General features: G+C 55.2%; 6 protein-coding genes across 6 annotated transcripts; 3 read left to right on the top strand and 3 right to left on the bottom strand.

Moving 5' to 3' along the window:
• The first annotated feature begins 47 nt into the window (after positions 1 to 47).
• Positions 48 to 1550, top strand: C8Q71DRAFT_489337 (uncharacterized protein). The gene is made up of 5 exons (XM_047918883.1): positions 48 to 344; positions 402 to 427; positions 482 to 927; positions 987 to 1220; positions 1290 to 1550. The coding sequence occupies exons 1-5, from the start codon at positions 115 to 117 to the stop codon at positions 1347 to 1349; spliced, it is 996 nt and encodes a 331-aa protein (XP_047780746.1). The 5' UTR covers positions 48 to 114; the 3' UTR covers positions 1350 to 1550.
• Positions 1261 to 2359, bottom strand: C8Q71DRAFT_489341 (uncharacterized protein). Its single transcript, XM_047918884.1, has 3 exons — positions 1897 to 2359; positions 1631 to 1843; positions 1261 to 1559 (listed from the first exon to the last, which is right to left on the bottom strand). The coding sequence occupies exons 1-3, from the start codon at positions 2185 to 2187 to the stop codon at positions 1554 to 1556; spliced, it is 510 nt and encodes a 169-aa protein (XP_047780745.1). The 5' UTR covers positions 2188 to 2359; the 3' UTR covers positions 1261 to 1553.
• Positions 2360 to 2921: 562 nt separating this feature from the next.
• Positions 2922 to 4341, bottom strand: C8Q71DRAFT_489320 (uncharacterized protein). The gene is made up of 4 exons (XM_047918882.1): positions 4113 to 4341; positions 3947 to 4059; positions 3258 to 3881; positions 2922 to 3206 (listed from the first exon to the last, which is right to left on the bottom strand). The coding sequence occupies exons 1-4, from the start codon at positions 4130 to 4132 to the stop codon at positions 3070 to 3072; spliced, it is 894 nt and encodes a 297-aa protein (XP_047780744.1). The 5' UTR covers positions 4133 to 4341; the 3' UTR covers positions 2922 to 3069.
• Positions 4342 to 5482: 1141 nt separating this feature from the next.
• On the top strand, positions 5483 to 6536 carry C8Q71DRAFT_821195 (thioredoxin-like protein; the record flags this gene model as incomplete). Its single annotated transcript, XM_047926197.1, has 4 exons — positions 5483 to 5515; positions 5578 to 5598; positions 5656 to 6264; positions 6326 to 6536. 4 exons carry the CDS (start codon positions 5483 to 5485, stop codon positions 6371 to 6373), a joined length of 711 nt encoding a protein of 236 aa, XP_047780743.1. The 3' UTR covers positions 6374 to 6536.
• Positions 6537 to 6602: 66 nt separating this feature from the next.
• C8Q71DRAFT_855642 (uncharacterized protein) lies at positions 6603 to 7229 on the bottom strand (the record flags this gene model as incomplete). The annotated part of the gene is made up of 3 exons (XM_047927203.1): positions 6603 to 6827; positions 6891 to 6966; positions 7024 to 7229. 3 exons carry the CDS (start codon positions 7227 to 7229, stop codon positions 6603 to 6605), a joined length of 507 nt encoding a protein of 168 aa, XP_047780742.1.
• A 5712-nt stretch (positions 7230 to 12941) lies between these two features.
• C8Q71DRAFT_489097 (uncharacterized protein) lies at positions 12942 to 13563 on the top strand. Its single transcript, XM_047918880.1, has one exon. The coding sequence runs from the start codon at positions 13158 to 13160 to the stop codon at positions 13467 to 13469; it is 312 nt and encodes a 103-aa protein (XP_047780741.1). The 5' UTR covers positions 12942 to 13157; the 3' UTR covers positions 13470 to 13563.
• Positions 13564 to 14108: the final 545 nt, after the last annotated feature.

Genomic DNA, 14108 nt, shown 5'->3' with positions numbered 1-14108 from the left:
ACTTGAAGGATCGAAAGTTTCATCCGGTGGTCTCTGCACTGCAATATAAGATGCACTCATCCGCTCGCCGTCCGGTTTCCCTTGCTCCCGTCGTACTGTCACCGTGCACCTACGATGGCTCCCCCGCGCAGACCGCTGTGTTGGTTGGTCAGCTCTGGCATGATGTTCGCGTCTTTGACTCTGCTTTGCTTCTGCTTTCAGGATCATGATACCGCGATACTGAGTGTTCGGCGCACTCGGAACGTGCCGCCCTTCGAGCATCTGCTCTACAAGGCAGAGGAGCGGTATGGTGAATCGATTGCGATGCGCGACAAGCTAATCGCACAGTTGCGACTGGATGATAGGTAGGTTCATTCCGGTGATGTGTACGCTACTGGTGCTGAGCATTGTCGGATTTACAGCATCATGCCCAACGCGACGACACTCCGTACGCCTCTGCCAGAACTGTTGTAGAGCACCGAGTGACTGATAGACGCTCCAGTGCAGCTCTTCCCTGCCTCATTCAACTTCCCGTCCGCTCTCAGCCTAGCCGGAAAGGCCTCGGTTTACGATCTCAGACGATTCGCTGGCCTTGCGGACAACATGCGCAGGTCGCGCGGGTGCGCTATCGTCACGGTTGGACCGATGGACGACAATTTCGCGTCGGATGTAGGCGCGGCCGTCCCAGATTGCTCCACAACAGCCTACACACCAGGTCCTGCGGGATTTGGTCACGGTCGCGTCTTTCAAGTGATAGGTCGCGGAGGCTATACTCTGGGCCGCGGTTGGGTCGGTCTGGGGCCTCTGCCGACACCCGCTAAGGAATTGAAGCTCTTGGGACAGCAGGCTGGAGGTGTTCAACGTCTATATGCTGACCATGAGCATGCCTACACGCTCGAGCGATTGCTGGGCGGAGATAAGTCTCCGAGGTTCGCGGATGTTCTTCGAGTGCGTGTCTTCCGCCTGGTCCTGTGCGTATCAGAATCCCGAACCAATACCTTCATCAGGTGGATCTTCCGTTCAATGAGACCGTCTATGCACTTGCTTCGCTTTCCTCAGCCGGCGGCGACGATGACGCAACTGTGCTCCCGACAGCACAGCTTATCCTGACATTCCGACCAAGTGAGGACCAGACCGAGATGCCGCAATCATATCTAGGCTTCCGAAGTTGGTGGGAATCGCTCGAGCGTGTTGGTATGAGGCCGTCCGCTGTCCATTGGCGGGATGACGGTGCGTTAGAGGTAAGTCGCGTCCATGAGGCATCCAGCACGGCTACGATGGCGACCACTGACTTCTCTTTGCGTTTGCAGTATACATTTATGAACATCCGCGCGTTCTTGCTTAGCCACTCGGGCTCTGAGCGGAGGTAACCCGGCACGGGCCCGGGTTCCTTGTCCCTCGTTCTGTGGTGTAAGATTTGGGTTTTTGGATACGGGGCAGCGATGGTGTAACACAGGTTTAGAGATGCTATTAGAATGTGATTCACGATTATAGATTACGGACGCTGTTGTACAGGTACTACGATTCACGATCATCTTGAGACCAATGTCGAGGGTCATGTTGTGTCATCACGATCATGCCTGCGGGGAACGGTCACGTGTCAACATCAAGTATCTGGGGACCCAACGAGGGGTCAGGACAGTGTACTGACAGGATACCACGACATCACCGGCACCCAGCTAAACACGGGCACGTAGCGCGATGGCCAGTACGCGTGACTCCATGCTGGTACCGCGGAAGGGCCCGGCCGCACTGCTTGAGGATGCGTCGGGCGCGACTGAGGTTGTGTATGTGGCGCATTCAAATATGGGGCGTGATGCTGCCAGAACCCAGTGCGATGCGACGTGAGCCGGTTGTATACGTGCTGAATAATGCACATTGAGCACTCGCAACTCCTAATGAGATGCAAAGACGCACCACAGCGAAACGCCACATGGCCCTCGCAGCCTCCCTGTGCCTCCCCGCTCCAGCTCCCGCCGGACCTGGCACCGCTGCATCCTCGAGCGCCGCGTAGAGCGCATCGTATTCCGCACGTTCTGCATTGTACATATCATCCCGGAGCATGTGTAGCACGGTGTGCGCTGCGTCTGCCACGCACTCTGCGTGCGCGCGTTGGCGGTCAGCGGTCGCAAGTTCGTGCTCCTGAAAGCCAGCTTCGATGTCATACACGAGTGTAGTTATGGTATGAATCTGATGGGAAGTGAGCATTGGATGTGTTCGAGAGGGTAGGGTAGGAGTTGTAGTTGGGAAGAAGGATGGGCCCTTTTGTGGGTAGGGCGTGTATTAGGGCCCGAATGCGCCACCCGGATGACTAGCAGGGCCGCCGACTACACCAGAAATGGTCGGAGAGCGCGCAGGCGGTGCATCCACCACCGCTTCAGGGGTCCTGCGGGCGTGCAGGGAGACACTACTCGTGTGGTCAGGGCGCATTGGTAGATGGGTGAACCAAGAGAAGGAATATAACGGCTTCCATTCATGTCCTTCGCGTTCCGGTAACCTGCACTTCGAGACTTGCAGAAGGGATGTTTGTCTCTCGAATTGCCATGGATAGTGCTGTTGTTCTCTGAGCTCAAGCAGCGATGCATAAGAGCGACCAGCTCACCTCACCGGTGTATCCTTGACCAGTCACAACAGTCACTCCGCTTGTAACATCGCGCCTTCTGGATGTCCGATCGGGACAGCCGAGCAACATTGCGCAGGCGGGTGCAGAGACGTAGTGATTGGGTATACGTGGTGGGTCGGCTAGACAAGAGTGGTCTGCCTCAAATGTGCGGTGCTGCCGGCGCTGTGTCATTTGTGTACGACTTCTGATGGAGCGGCCCTAGGAGGCATACTGATCTCGATGGATAAGTGTTCCGGGGATGAGGGCCAAGGATACGGATGCATCCAGTTTCATGCAGGACAAACTCTTGCCGAAGCATATGTGAATGTGGATACATACCTGTGAATATATACCTAGGAGTACATCGTAGTGTACTGCGACATCGAGGCACGTAACCGATCTAGGATCATAAGATGTACCAACAGTGGACAGGCTCAACATGCATTCAAGCACTTAACAGACATGAAATGAGCTCAGCAGTACTTCCGTTAAAGTGATGCTTTCCATACGTCGTAGTAGAGCCCCATGTGGTCCACTACCCCGGCTTTGCGGGGTTGCCATCCAAGTAGGCTACGTGCCAGGTACGGGCGCAGACGCAATGAAGACGCAAAGACGCGCTCGAGCGCTGTGAGAGATATATGAGCACCGCCTTGGTATAGACTGAGATGCAACGTACGCGTCTGTGCCTCCACATACTCATAGCCATGTGCACCAGACACCTCGACGAGCCTCTGCAGTATGTCATCGACGCTCTCCGTGAAGTCGTTGGCCACATCGAAGCACAGTCCCCCTATGACGGCCGACTTCTCAGCTGCCAGGCGGTACATTTCACCGACATCGTCCTGATGCACGAGCGAGTACCTCACTCCGGGGCTTCCGTACCATTCGATAGTCCCGCCAGGGCGTGCAGCCTGGAACATGACCGCGAAGAATGACGCCGACTTGCCATACATGATCGCCGGACGGATCGCGATGCCGTTGAGGACAGAATGTGTAGCGACCTTCTGCTCGAATGCTGCCCGCCACTTGCTTAGCTCGATAGGTTGAGTAATGGGAGTAGTGTCGGTGATGATGTCTTTTCGGTTGTCTCCGTGGACGTACGACCCAGAGGTATAGATGTAGGCGAGCTTCGGAGCGTGCGGAGGGCGGTGTTTCTTGACAGCCTCAGCAACGGCATCCAAGAGCTTCGGGGAGAGGGTCTCAACGTCCCAGCCGCCAATCGCCTCGATCACTACGTCTAGAGTTGCTACCAGAGGGAGCCAGGGTGACGGGTTCGCAGTCTCAGCGACGATAGGTATGACTGTATTCAGGCCGCCAGTTCAGCACGAAGCTCACGATGACGAGAGGCTCACTGTATGTGCTCACTCTCTTCCGCTGCGAGCATCTTTTTCTTGTTCTCTGAGCGCGTCACGCCATAGACAATGTGTCCAGCGCGCACTAGGGCCTGGGCAGCCCCAAAGCCGATGAAACCAGAGGCACTGCGACGACATCAGGATAGCGTATTTTACAGGACGATGGGGGAATCACGTACCCGACTGTTAGAACTCGCATCGTATTTTTCTCTTGAGGGTTGTATCGGGCGGAGGACGTTCTCTTACAGGTTTCCAAACGCTGTACCCCTTCCACAATCGCCGTGACAGCTCATACAGCGGAGCGCTTCGATCGAATACGTGTATCACCGTTAAGCTTCCGAAAGCGCAGCTAAACGTGCAAGGAACTTGTATACCGCTTGAGCACATTGAGTCGCTGATGTCTCGGCGTGTAAGTAGATGCGGCTTTCTGCGTGCCCACTGATGTGCCATTAGTATACTTACGTCTCTGTTCAACACGTAGCACTCGCGAAACATCTGTCTTCAAGCAGTCACAACACAAGAGTGTGAGGGTCGACTCTTGAGGTGGAAAGCAGCGCTACTGGTAGTAGTCAAATTGTCGAGAATTGCGATTGTGTGAAGCTGCTGCGAACGTTCGTTCATTTTGGTTTAGCGCCCAGAAACGCGCTCCCGTGACCTGCCAAGATACGCGCTGCGCGCAACCGTCCTGAAGGCAGATTCGTCAGGCTAGACACTGCGATGTGAATCCGACGCACACCTGCTTCACATGCCGATGCCGCGTTTCTCTGTATATGCCGGGACGCTACTAGTGCTACATCAGTACGTGCCACTTGTGCTAAGGCATTCAAACTTGTCTATTACCACCAGCGATTCCGATCTTTGAACTTAAATTACTTTTGCTCGCCTTCGTCAATTGGATAGCGTGCCATAAGATCTATGTCAGTAAAGCGCCAAGGTCTTCAACGCGAGAGTACGTGCATTACCAATCCCGGAATTGAGCTGTGGTAGTCCGCCTTCACGGACTGAACGCGAGAGTGCCTGCCACATTACCAATCCCGGGATTGAGCTGTGGCAGCCCGCCTTCACGAACTCAACGCGAGAGTACCTGAATTACCAATCCCGGGATTGAGCTGTGGCAGTCCGCCTTCACGAACTCAACGCGAGAGTACCTGCATTACCAATCCCGGAATTGATCTATGGTAGTCCGCCTTCACGGAATCAACGAGGGCCTGGGCTCAGCACAAGCACAGCGGATGGTGTTCGAGATGCAGTGCGCGTGTTCAGATGTTCTAAGCTAAGGGAATGGGTACGTCGTTTTGTATGTCTCGGCAGCCCATATGCGGCTAAATGGGATCCTCTCCTCCTCCTCCTCCTCCTCCATTCGCCGATCCCACCGGGAATGCATTCTCATGGCGCAAATCAAGGAGACGGTTCTTTGGAGGGTGCTTACACATACAGCGCTCGCCCCTCTTCAGGATATGATATATATTGTCATCGACGGTACTCACCGCAAGATAGCAAGCAATCCCCGCCCTCGCCTTACCTGTGAGCCCGCATTCTACATCGCACTATGCCTGAGAGTATCACCCTCTACACTGCAAAGGTACGTGGTCATGACAATCGTCGGGACGAGTCGACGCTGATCAACCGGTTCTTGTCATGCAGATCTGCCCGTATGCCCACAGGGTAACTACATAGCCCGATTGAGTGTGCATCGGTCACCTTGACTGACATGCAATCCAGGTAGAGCTGGCCCTCGAGGAGTCCAAGGCAGAGTACACCAAGTACCTGATCGATCTGCAGAACAAGCCAGAGTGGTACGCCCCCAAGGTGAATCCCGCGAGCAAGGTCCCCGCCATCGCCTACGGCGGGCCCACCGTGCAGCCCGACCAGCCCTCGCCCGAGTCCGTCAAGCTCGCCGAGTCGCTCGTCCTCGTCGAGTTCGTCGCCGACCTCTTCCCGGGCTCGCCGCTCCTGCCCGCGGACCCCGTCAAGCGGGCGCAGGCGCGCTTCTTCATCGAAGTCGTCTCCTCCGAGCACGTACCCACGTGGAGCAACCTCCTCCGCACAGGCACTCCGGAGGCCGTACAGGCCTTCCTGGGCGGCATCGAGGCCATCCAGAGCCTCCTCCCCGCGCAGGGCTACGCGCTCGGCGAGTTCAGCATCGCGGACATCTCCGTCGCGCCGTTCCTCGCGCGCGCGTATGTCGCGCTCGAGAACGATATCGGTGCGTACGAGCAGGGTGAGGCCACGAAGATCCTCGAGGCATTGCAGCAGCCGCGGTTCGCGCGCTTCCAGACGTACTGGGCTGAGCTCCAGGCGAGGCCGAGCTTCCAGGCGACGTTTGACAAGGTGTGTTTGCTCGCAGGGGCCGCCGCTGAGTCGTGCGCTGATGTCGTGGTTGCATCACTAGGAGTACGTGACCGAGGCTTTCAAGAAGCGCCTTGGTGCCAAGCAGTGACCCGGGAACTTTGGGAAACAGGTTGACGATGAACCAAGTTATAGTTTGTGCACGATGACGCACCGTACGCCCGAGTAACAATCCACATACATGTTTTACAGTAACGCTTTATACGAAAGAAGTGACCATGTAAGCAATGTCAGAGGTATGAAGGACTTGTTCAAACTCAAGACTAGTCGAAAGTCTGTACATGAAGGTGAGAAGGCAAGCTTACTGTGGTCACCGGTGTTCAACTTAAGTACCACTGTGGTACCGGTATCCATCCTGGCACCCATCCAAACATCAGATATGCCCGCGGAGCTGGTGACCAGCAATAGGGAGGCGGAGGTGTTCCCGCTGAAGGAGCCATCTTCGGAGAAGGCTGTACGGGTATCGGGCGAGGCGTGGTAGAAGCGGGAACGGACTGGCGTGAAGGACCGGTGATGGACCGGTAAGATACGTCTTGGAAGGCGCCCTACACGCAGATCAAAAGCATGAATAGGGACCCACAGATGCAAGGCCTGAGTCTGAAACGTACCAACGCAAACTCCCATAACTCTTCTGCAACTTGCAAGTAGCGCGAGGCATCGTGGAAGTTGGCTGTATTCTCGAGGCTGAAGTCGGTGATAAGCATGCTAGCAAGGAAAACATGCAACGTAAGGTGCACGCACCGCGCATATAGAACCGCATAGACCTCTCGGTCAACGGCACTCATCTCGTCACGCAGGGATACGAGGACGTTGTGTGCTTGACTCGTCAAGTACTGGGCGCGGCGATTCTTGCGGTAGCTGGAGTAAAACAGCCCAGACGGTGAGCCTTCACCCTCGACAGCGTCGATGATGGAGTGAATAGTCTGCAGCTGAATCGCGGTGAGCATACTGAAGGTGAAATAATGAAGTCGTATGGGAGAGAACCCACCTAGCTCTCTACCTTTTATCCCACACGGATACTGCGCCTCTACCAAGGAGAGCCCGACATGTCGCCTAGTCAGGAAGGAGGGACAGAGAACTGGTCGCGAAGGGCAGGGATACGCGTACGCACGTCAGGGGAAGGCAGTGCAGTACTCACCTAGGGTGCAGGCCTGCATGAAAAGGGAAGGAGGGGCGTATGAGGACAGTGCGCCGGGTGATGGCGAGCTCGCTGTTACACGTGTCATAGCGAGTGCGTAAACGGAAGCTACTTGTGTGGAGGTTCACAGCATTGCGCTGACCAACGTTACAGTAACCACTGTGTCTTCCGCCCAACCGCTCTGCAAGAGGAAGGACACCGTCCTAATATACCGTGCGCCGGTGCGATCACATTCGAGTCACGCCTTCGGTGAAGGCTCGAACTGGATTCGCGCTGTCGTAGGGATAGTTTTAAGTACTAGCGACAAATAGCTGAGAGCTCTGGTGGACGTACATCGGAGCGTGCAGTTGACTGTCGTCGAAACAACGCGACACGCCCACTACCGTACTCTTACATAAACGCGCCGATTTGTCAGCGACGCAAGAGTGGCTTGTCGCGTACCGTGGTCGTAGTTCCTTACTACAGTCCAACGTTAACCCAATCGCGAGCTCATCATCCAACTTAGCAGTCAACTTAGTAAGGCAGAGGTGCTCTCCTCATCATGGTTCAATTGCCATCAGTATGCCATCGCCTTCCGGATCTGTTCCTGTAATCCAGATGATATCACTGTACCCCACAGGTCTAGTACATTCTACGAGTAGGACTCATACACTCGGTAGACCTCATAACCTCACTATCAGATCTGTACAAGTTGTTTGTCATTCTAAAGTCTGTGACGATGTCATACATCTGACATTGTTAGGATTTTCAGGATACTCTCCGTACTTGCAGGCACGTTAATGCGGCCCTAGTACAGACGCGTCAGTCCCGTATTTCGGTATGTACCGTGTGTCTTACAGTGCTGATAATACATGGGGAAGTAGGGGGGTTGTATCGCTGCCCACCCAGCCACTAGACCTGGTACGTAGGTCACCATGGCATATCTTGAACGGTAATACCATGCTGAGGGTCCGTGCATCTGGCCGATGGAGGGTATGGCTGGCTGTGTACCATGCGGCTGCCGTGGCTGCAATTCGGGCGATGGCACAATATTTGTAGACGATGCAGGGGGAGGAGGCTGCGGGGCAGCTGCTGGCGGGGGTCTGACAGCTTCGGCTTCACGACGCGCGGCAACGTCGCGGTAAGTCCGCTGTGGATCGATAGTTCAGACTTACGCACGTAGGAGATATCATGCAGAGGGACCACGTACTGCGACAAAGCGCCAAAATCGTTCAGCTGCATCGAGGTAGCGTGCGGAGCCACCCAGCTTGCTGTTTTCAACACTGTCGACATACTTCGGCTCAGCCAAATGTGGGATAAGTTGAGCTAGAGTATGCCTCACTGTTCATTCCACGCCGCATAGCTCTGTTGCTCATCTGCAATCATATCATCCTTGAGGATGTCACCGACAATCTTCGCTTCTCTGCAGAGGTAATCGGCGTGCACGTTGTGAGGCATCGAGTGCGCTTCAACGGAGGCGACGATGCTGTCGATGGTTCTGAAGCGTAAAGCGTAAGCCATGGTGTTATTGGTCGAGTTGCTGGCGATGCCAGAGGGCACTTCCTAGGGACCGATTATTTCGTCCATGGCCATTTATACCCTGTCCATGGCTGAGGCATACCCAGATTGGGCACTATTTGAGCCGTCCATCACTCTCTGAGGGCAGTACGCAACCTATGCAGATACGATCCGTCCATTCCGCCGATCTTCTTGTACATGCAAATTTGTTGTCCCAATAGGCGCTGCGCTGGATGGTCGCTTCTGTGCAGTAGCCCACCAGGTTTCTGACAAGCAATCAGATGTGTGGAACTGGACACATCGCTGTCACAGAAGACAACAAGGTGCGCCTTGGGCAGACCAGGCAGACGCTCTAGGGATGATTGGATTAAGTCAACCGTTAATCCTCAGGGCGCAGAAGAATGCCTGCCGTTAAGGAATCTGCGCGATGGTCCAATGCATGTCCGGTAGCCCCATTGGGCCCCAGAACCTGAGTGCTCGATGTCGTGCGGTGTCGCAGGACAAAGGCAACCGAGAGACGGGAGCTGTACGCCTGCGTCAGATCCGCGTAGAGAAGCGTCTGCGAGTGTCCTGAGTCTAATTTAGCCGCTTGGGGTGGAAGGTACATCCCGGATCGGTCCGACGGCGAAAGCGAGGATAGTGGCGGTGAGAAGAACACCGCGCGCGCAGAAGGGTAATTCGGAGGGTATGAGCAGTTCAAGAGCGGCCAGCGGCGTCAGGCACATAAGAGTGTCAGGATTACTAGACGCCAAAAGACGCACGTATATGAGTATTCCTAGGTCGTTGTAACAGCGCCCTATCCCCACGCAAAAATGCTAGAATAGTCAGCTTTTCCCTTGCTCAGCATCCGATTGACATCATCAGCGTCAAGCACAGGGCTTTCCGCCGGCAACTGTCAAGACGTACGGACAGTGTCTGCAGACTTGCTAAATCAGCGAGCAAAATAGCCTGGGAGTCGTGACCAACCTGAGTCACCAACTGGAAGACTGGCTCACGGCATAATTATGCCGAAGGGCGCATTGCTATCCTCTCGACGAGACGCAGGCAACAGCACCAAGAAATTTGTGTCCCCGGGTTTGCATGTTTTGTCAGTCGGGAGCTCTTTGACTATTTATACTGTGCAAATGTCTCGAAGGCCTGTATAATCGATCAGCTGAATGAACAGTGGGGTATGAACGTCAAAAGGTCTTCATCTATTCAAAGAAACAGACGTATTCGTACGGCTGGCTAGTCGAGTCGTCACAACCGATTTGCCGCATCATCAACACCGATTTACTGCCTTCGGAGACTACATGGAGCATTCCGATGTTCTATGAGCTCGCTACATCAGATAATACCACTGGATGACGGGCGGGAGCTAAGAGACAGAAGACGCACATTGATGGGGACCGATCGAGACTGGGTTCGAGCATTGCAGAATCGTTCATAGCAACCGGGCTGACTTCTCCTACCACAGTTCTGAACGGAATTAGTACGTAGCAGAATCCGGATTGAAGCGTCAAAACTACTTATCTGACCATGACCGAGTAGTACACATTCGCCGCGCAGCTGCAGGCAATGATAGGGCCATTGAAAAGTTGTTCGCAGGAACGCTCGACGAGCACTCCGCAACAAATGGTCACTATAGTGGTAATAGACCAACTGTAGACTACCGGTGGAACAGCGTTAAGTAGTAGCAGTGAGGCCAGTAGGCTCTGTAGCGTTAGTGAGCCATGGCTTCCGACCTTATCGGACCGGTGTCGGGCTAGGGACCGCGGTCCATCGCTCCCGCCTAAACGACCCCCATTGTAATCGCGTCAGGTCTGAGCGAGTGTTGCCAGTCTCCGACGAGGATGTATAGCACAAGCACGTACCGTGTGGTGGACTTCGGCACAGTGGAATGTTTCCATCAGGACAGTACGCACGCCAGTCGCGCGGGTACCAATTCGGTCTTCTAGCCTGCCGTATCTTTTAAGTAGTATCTTCCAAGCTTTTCCAGGATGAATTTTCCCTTGATTTCCACGATTTTAGTCAGAGATTAGCCTGTAGGCGGTACTGGGCCCGTTGAAGGATAGATCTAGACACCCAGGCTGAGGCTCACCCATGCTACCTCCGGAATCAAGGCGCACACGACGCTCCAGCCTCGCATCTTCAATCGGTCATACGGCGGCTTCCCTTGTGGCATTCGGTGATTTCCGTGACCTCGGAGCTTCTGCACAGTGACAACGCGCCGGTGTCTGGTGCGCTAGTACTTAGTAGGGCGCGCTGCACTTCGGCTCTACACCGCCTCGCTACCGGTGTCTTCAAGACGACGTCAACACGCGCTCTCCAAATCGAGGCCGGCCTCATGCCAGCGCGCCAACGTCTCGATATGGTGAGCGCAAACACGGCCACGAGGTTCCACAAGCTCGACATACGACACCCCATACTACAACGCCTATCGATGGAGTGGCGCAGCGGAGAGGCCCCATACACCGAGCCGCCGCTACCCAGTCATCGACCGAGTCGACGCAGAAACCCACCCCAGACGCGACTCGAGCGCGTCGCATCGCTTTCAAGAGCCGACGGGGAGCGGGTTTACCCATTCCTGCAGCCACCATGGGAGGAGAACGGAATAAGGGAGGAATACAGGGAGAGGGTCGAGGTCAGGAGGAAGGAGGAAGGGAAGACGAAGGAGGAGGAAACGAAGACGCACCAACGGTGGTACAAATCCATGCAACACGACCACAAAACCGTAGTCGTGTACTCCGACGGATCTCAGGTGGAAGAGGGTGGAAGGAGGAAGACGGGAACCGGAGTGGTGGTGCTGAGGGGTGATAGGGAGGTGATGAGGAGAGGGATCCACTTGGGAGAGGAAGCAGAGGTGTACGACGCGGAGATGAGGGGACTTTTCGAAGGACTAGCAGCAGCAATACCCATCGCCATGCGAACATTCCCAACGGCACACCGCATCGTCCTATGCGCGGACAACGCGGCTGCAATCGAGTCGATAATCGACCTAGGGGTTCATTCAGGTCAGCAATGGTCACGCAAATTCTGCGACGCGGCGAACGAATACCTGGAAGCCGACACGCGTAACCACATCATCCTACGGTGGACGCCAGGACATCGCGGCATCAAGGGCAACGAGTCAGCGGACAAGATAGCCAAAGGCGCGGCGACCTCCGGCTCAGGCTCGCGTACGCTGGGCAGCGATGCATCGCACAGAAATCCTACCTTCATCCATATGCGCCGACACGCGAAAGAAAAAGCACTCGAGGCATGGACAGAGAGCTGGCGGAAGGTGCAGTCGACCTGCGATCGTCGGGGGACCGGCTTCGCGGCCGCTGATTACTTTCCGCCCAAGCTCACGCCCCAGCCTCACTTCGCGAACATCACGAACAGACGCGTATACGGCCTTGTCACACAATGCCGCACAGGCCACGCGTTCATCGGCGAGTACTACACGCGCTTCGTCCCGACCGAAGACGTCGCATGCCCATGCGGAGCCCACTTACAAACCCGCAGACATGTCCTACTCGAATGCCCGCGCTACAAAGACGCACGAAACGCCACACTCCTACGCATATCCGCATCACCCACCGTCAACGACATACTAGGCACCCAGGACGGCATCCGCGCGCTGGCCAAATTCGTCGCGAAGACCGGAGCATTCTCCAAGACCGGAGACGCTCACGTTGCAGACCCACACGAGACCATTTACGAACCCAGGTCGACTCGCACTCGAAAGCAGCCACGTCGCAACGCTGCTTTGGGCAATCGGCGTGTACACGAGGGATGTTAGGTATTATGGTTATGCTTACTTTACTATGCTCAGAAACGGACGGAAAGCCTTAATACGATAGACATAGATGTCGACACCCCACGACCGCGACAATACTCTACTCACACAGTCTCCTAGAGATACGGACCGAAACGGACACCTCCAATACGATACACACCACAGATCTTCTATTTACTTACTGTAGATAGTTACACTGTGCTTTGGCGCGCTATGTTCGCCTGTCGCGCAGTATAAATACAAAGAACTTCTCTCTCTCACCGCCTCGCTACCTGAAGGTGCACATTGATTGCCCGAATCCTCCGAGTCAGAGGTGCTTCCTGGGCTTCTTCAACCTGTGTTCCGTGCTCATCGCGACTGCGCCATGGACTTAAATACCTGCTGCCCCTTGGCTGCCCCTGTCGCCTTCTGGTCTCCGTTTCCGCCCTGACAACCTTCTCAGAGGTGCATCGTCTCTCAGACCATCCTGCGAGTACTACGATGGTCCACGTCATGATCAAATTCGTCACTACCTTCTTTGTGGTCCTCTTCGCAGCAATCCCGGCTCTCGCAGCCCCAGCGGCCGCAAGGCCCACCGATGCTGAATTCCTCAGGCCACAAGCTAATCGCCGCGTAGTCCGCCCGACAGACGCAGAGTTCCTTGGAACGACAGAACGTCAGTGTTTCACCCAGCATTCTCCTTGGTTACGGTGGCCTCATTGTCGTTGGTTTGTAGCGGTCAGACGCCGGGCACGACCCACCGACGCTGGGTTCCTCGCGCCTGCAAGTGCCGCAACAGCGGCACTCAACTGACGTGATATCTCTCTCGGCGGCGTGGCTCATGCATGACATATCTGAGTAAGCCATTCCGGTTGATGATCTTGCGTATGAACCTTGCTAACGGTGGTCAGCGAAGTCGGCCCGTTGAACCTATACATGTACACCACCTGATTGTCTTCGTCTCCTCCATTTAGTTGCCTTTCATACCCAACCGTCCCTTCAGATTCAATGCCCCCCTGCACTAGCAGGATGGGCAAGGACTGTTCCGTGTATCAGGATTGCCAAGCTTGTATTTCACATTCGCTGTATCATCACCTTACAAGCCCCCTCCTCTCCTTGACCGTTATTCTTCGCACTCAATTACTTCCGTCGTCTTCACACAGAGGGGTGCCATGCCCTGAACCTAACTTAGTGATTCGCAGCGATGTGCATCAGTGCGTCACACTGAACACATACCCCGATTGGCAGCAATTTGAAGTGCAGCTAGTCGCGGGCGGCGGCGCTACGCCCTAGGACCCTGTCGGACAACTGCGAGGGACGAGTAACACTGGTGAGAAACCCGAAGGACGTGCCCATACGCAGCAGAATCCCATCGTAGATGCCAAGCATGCGTCTACTCTTTCCAATTTGTAGCAGTGCTGCTCACAGCGCTCGACCACACGGCACTGCTCT

The sequence above is a fragment of the Rhodofomes roseus genome (genome assembly GCF_022264815.1).
Source record: "Rhodofomes roseus strain CIRM-BRFM 1785 chromosome Unknown C8Q71scaffold_6, whole genome shotgun sequence".
Classification (NCBI taxonomy): Eukaryota; Fungi; Basidiomycota; class Agaricomycetes; order Polyporales; family Fomitopsidaceae; genus Rhodofomes; species Rhodofomes roseus.
The sequence above is the reverse complement of the archived record's forward strand: the minus strand, read 5'-3'. Positions and strand labels throughout refer to the sequence as shown.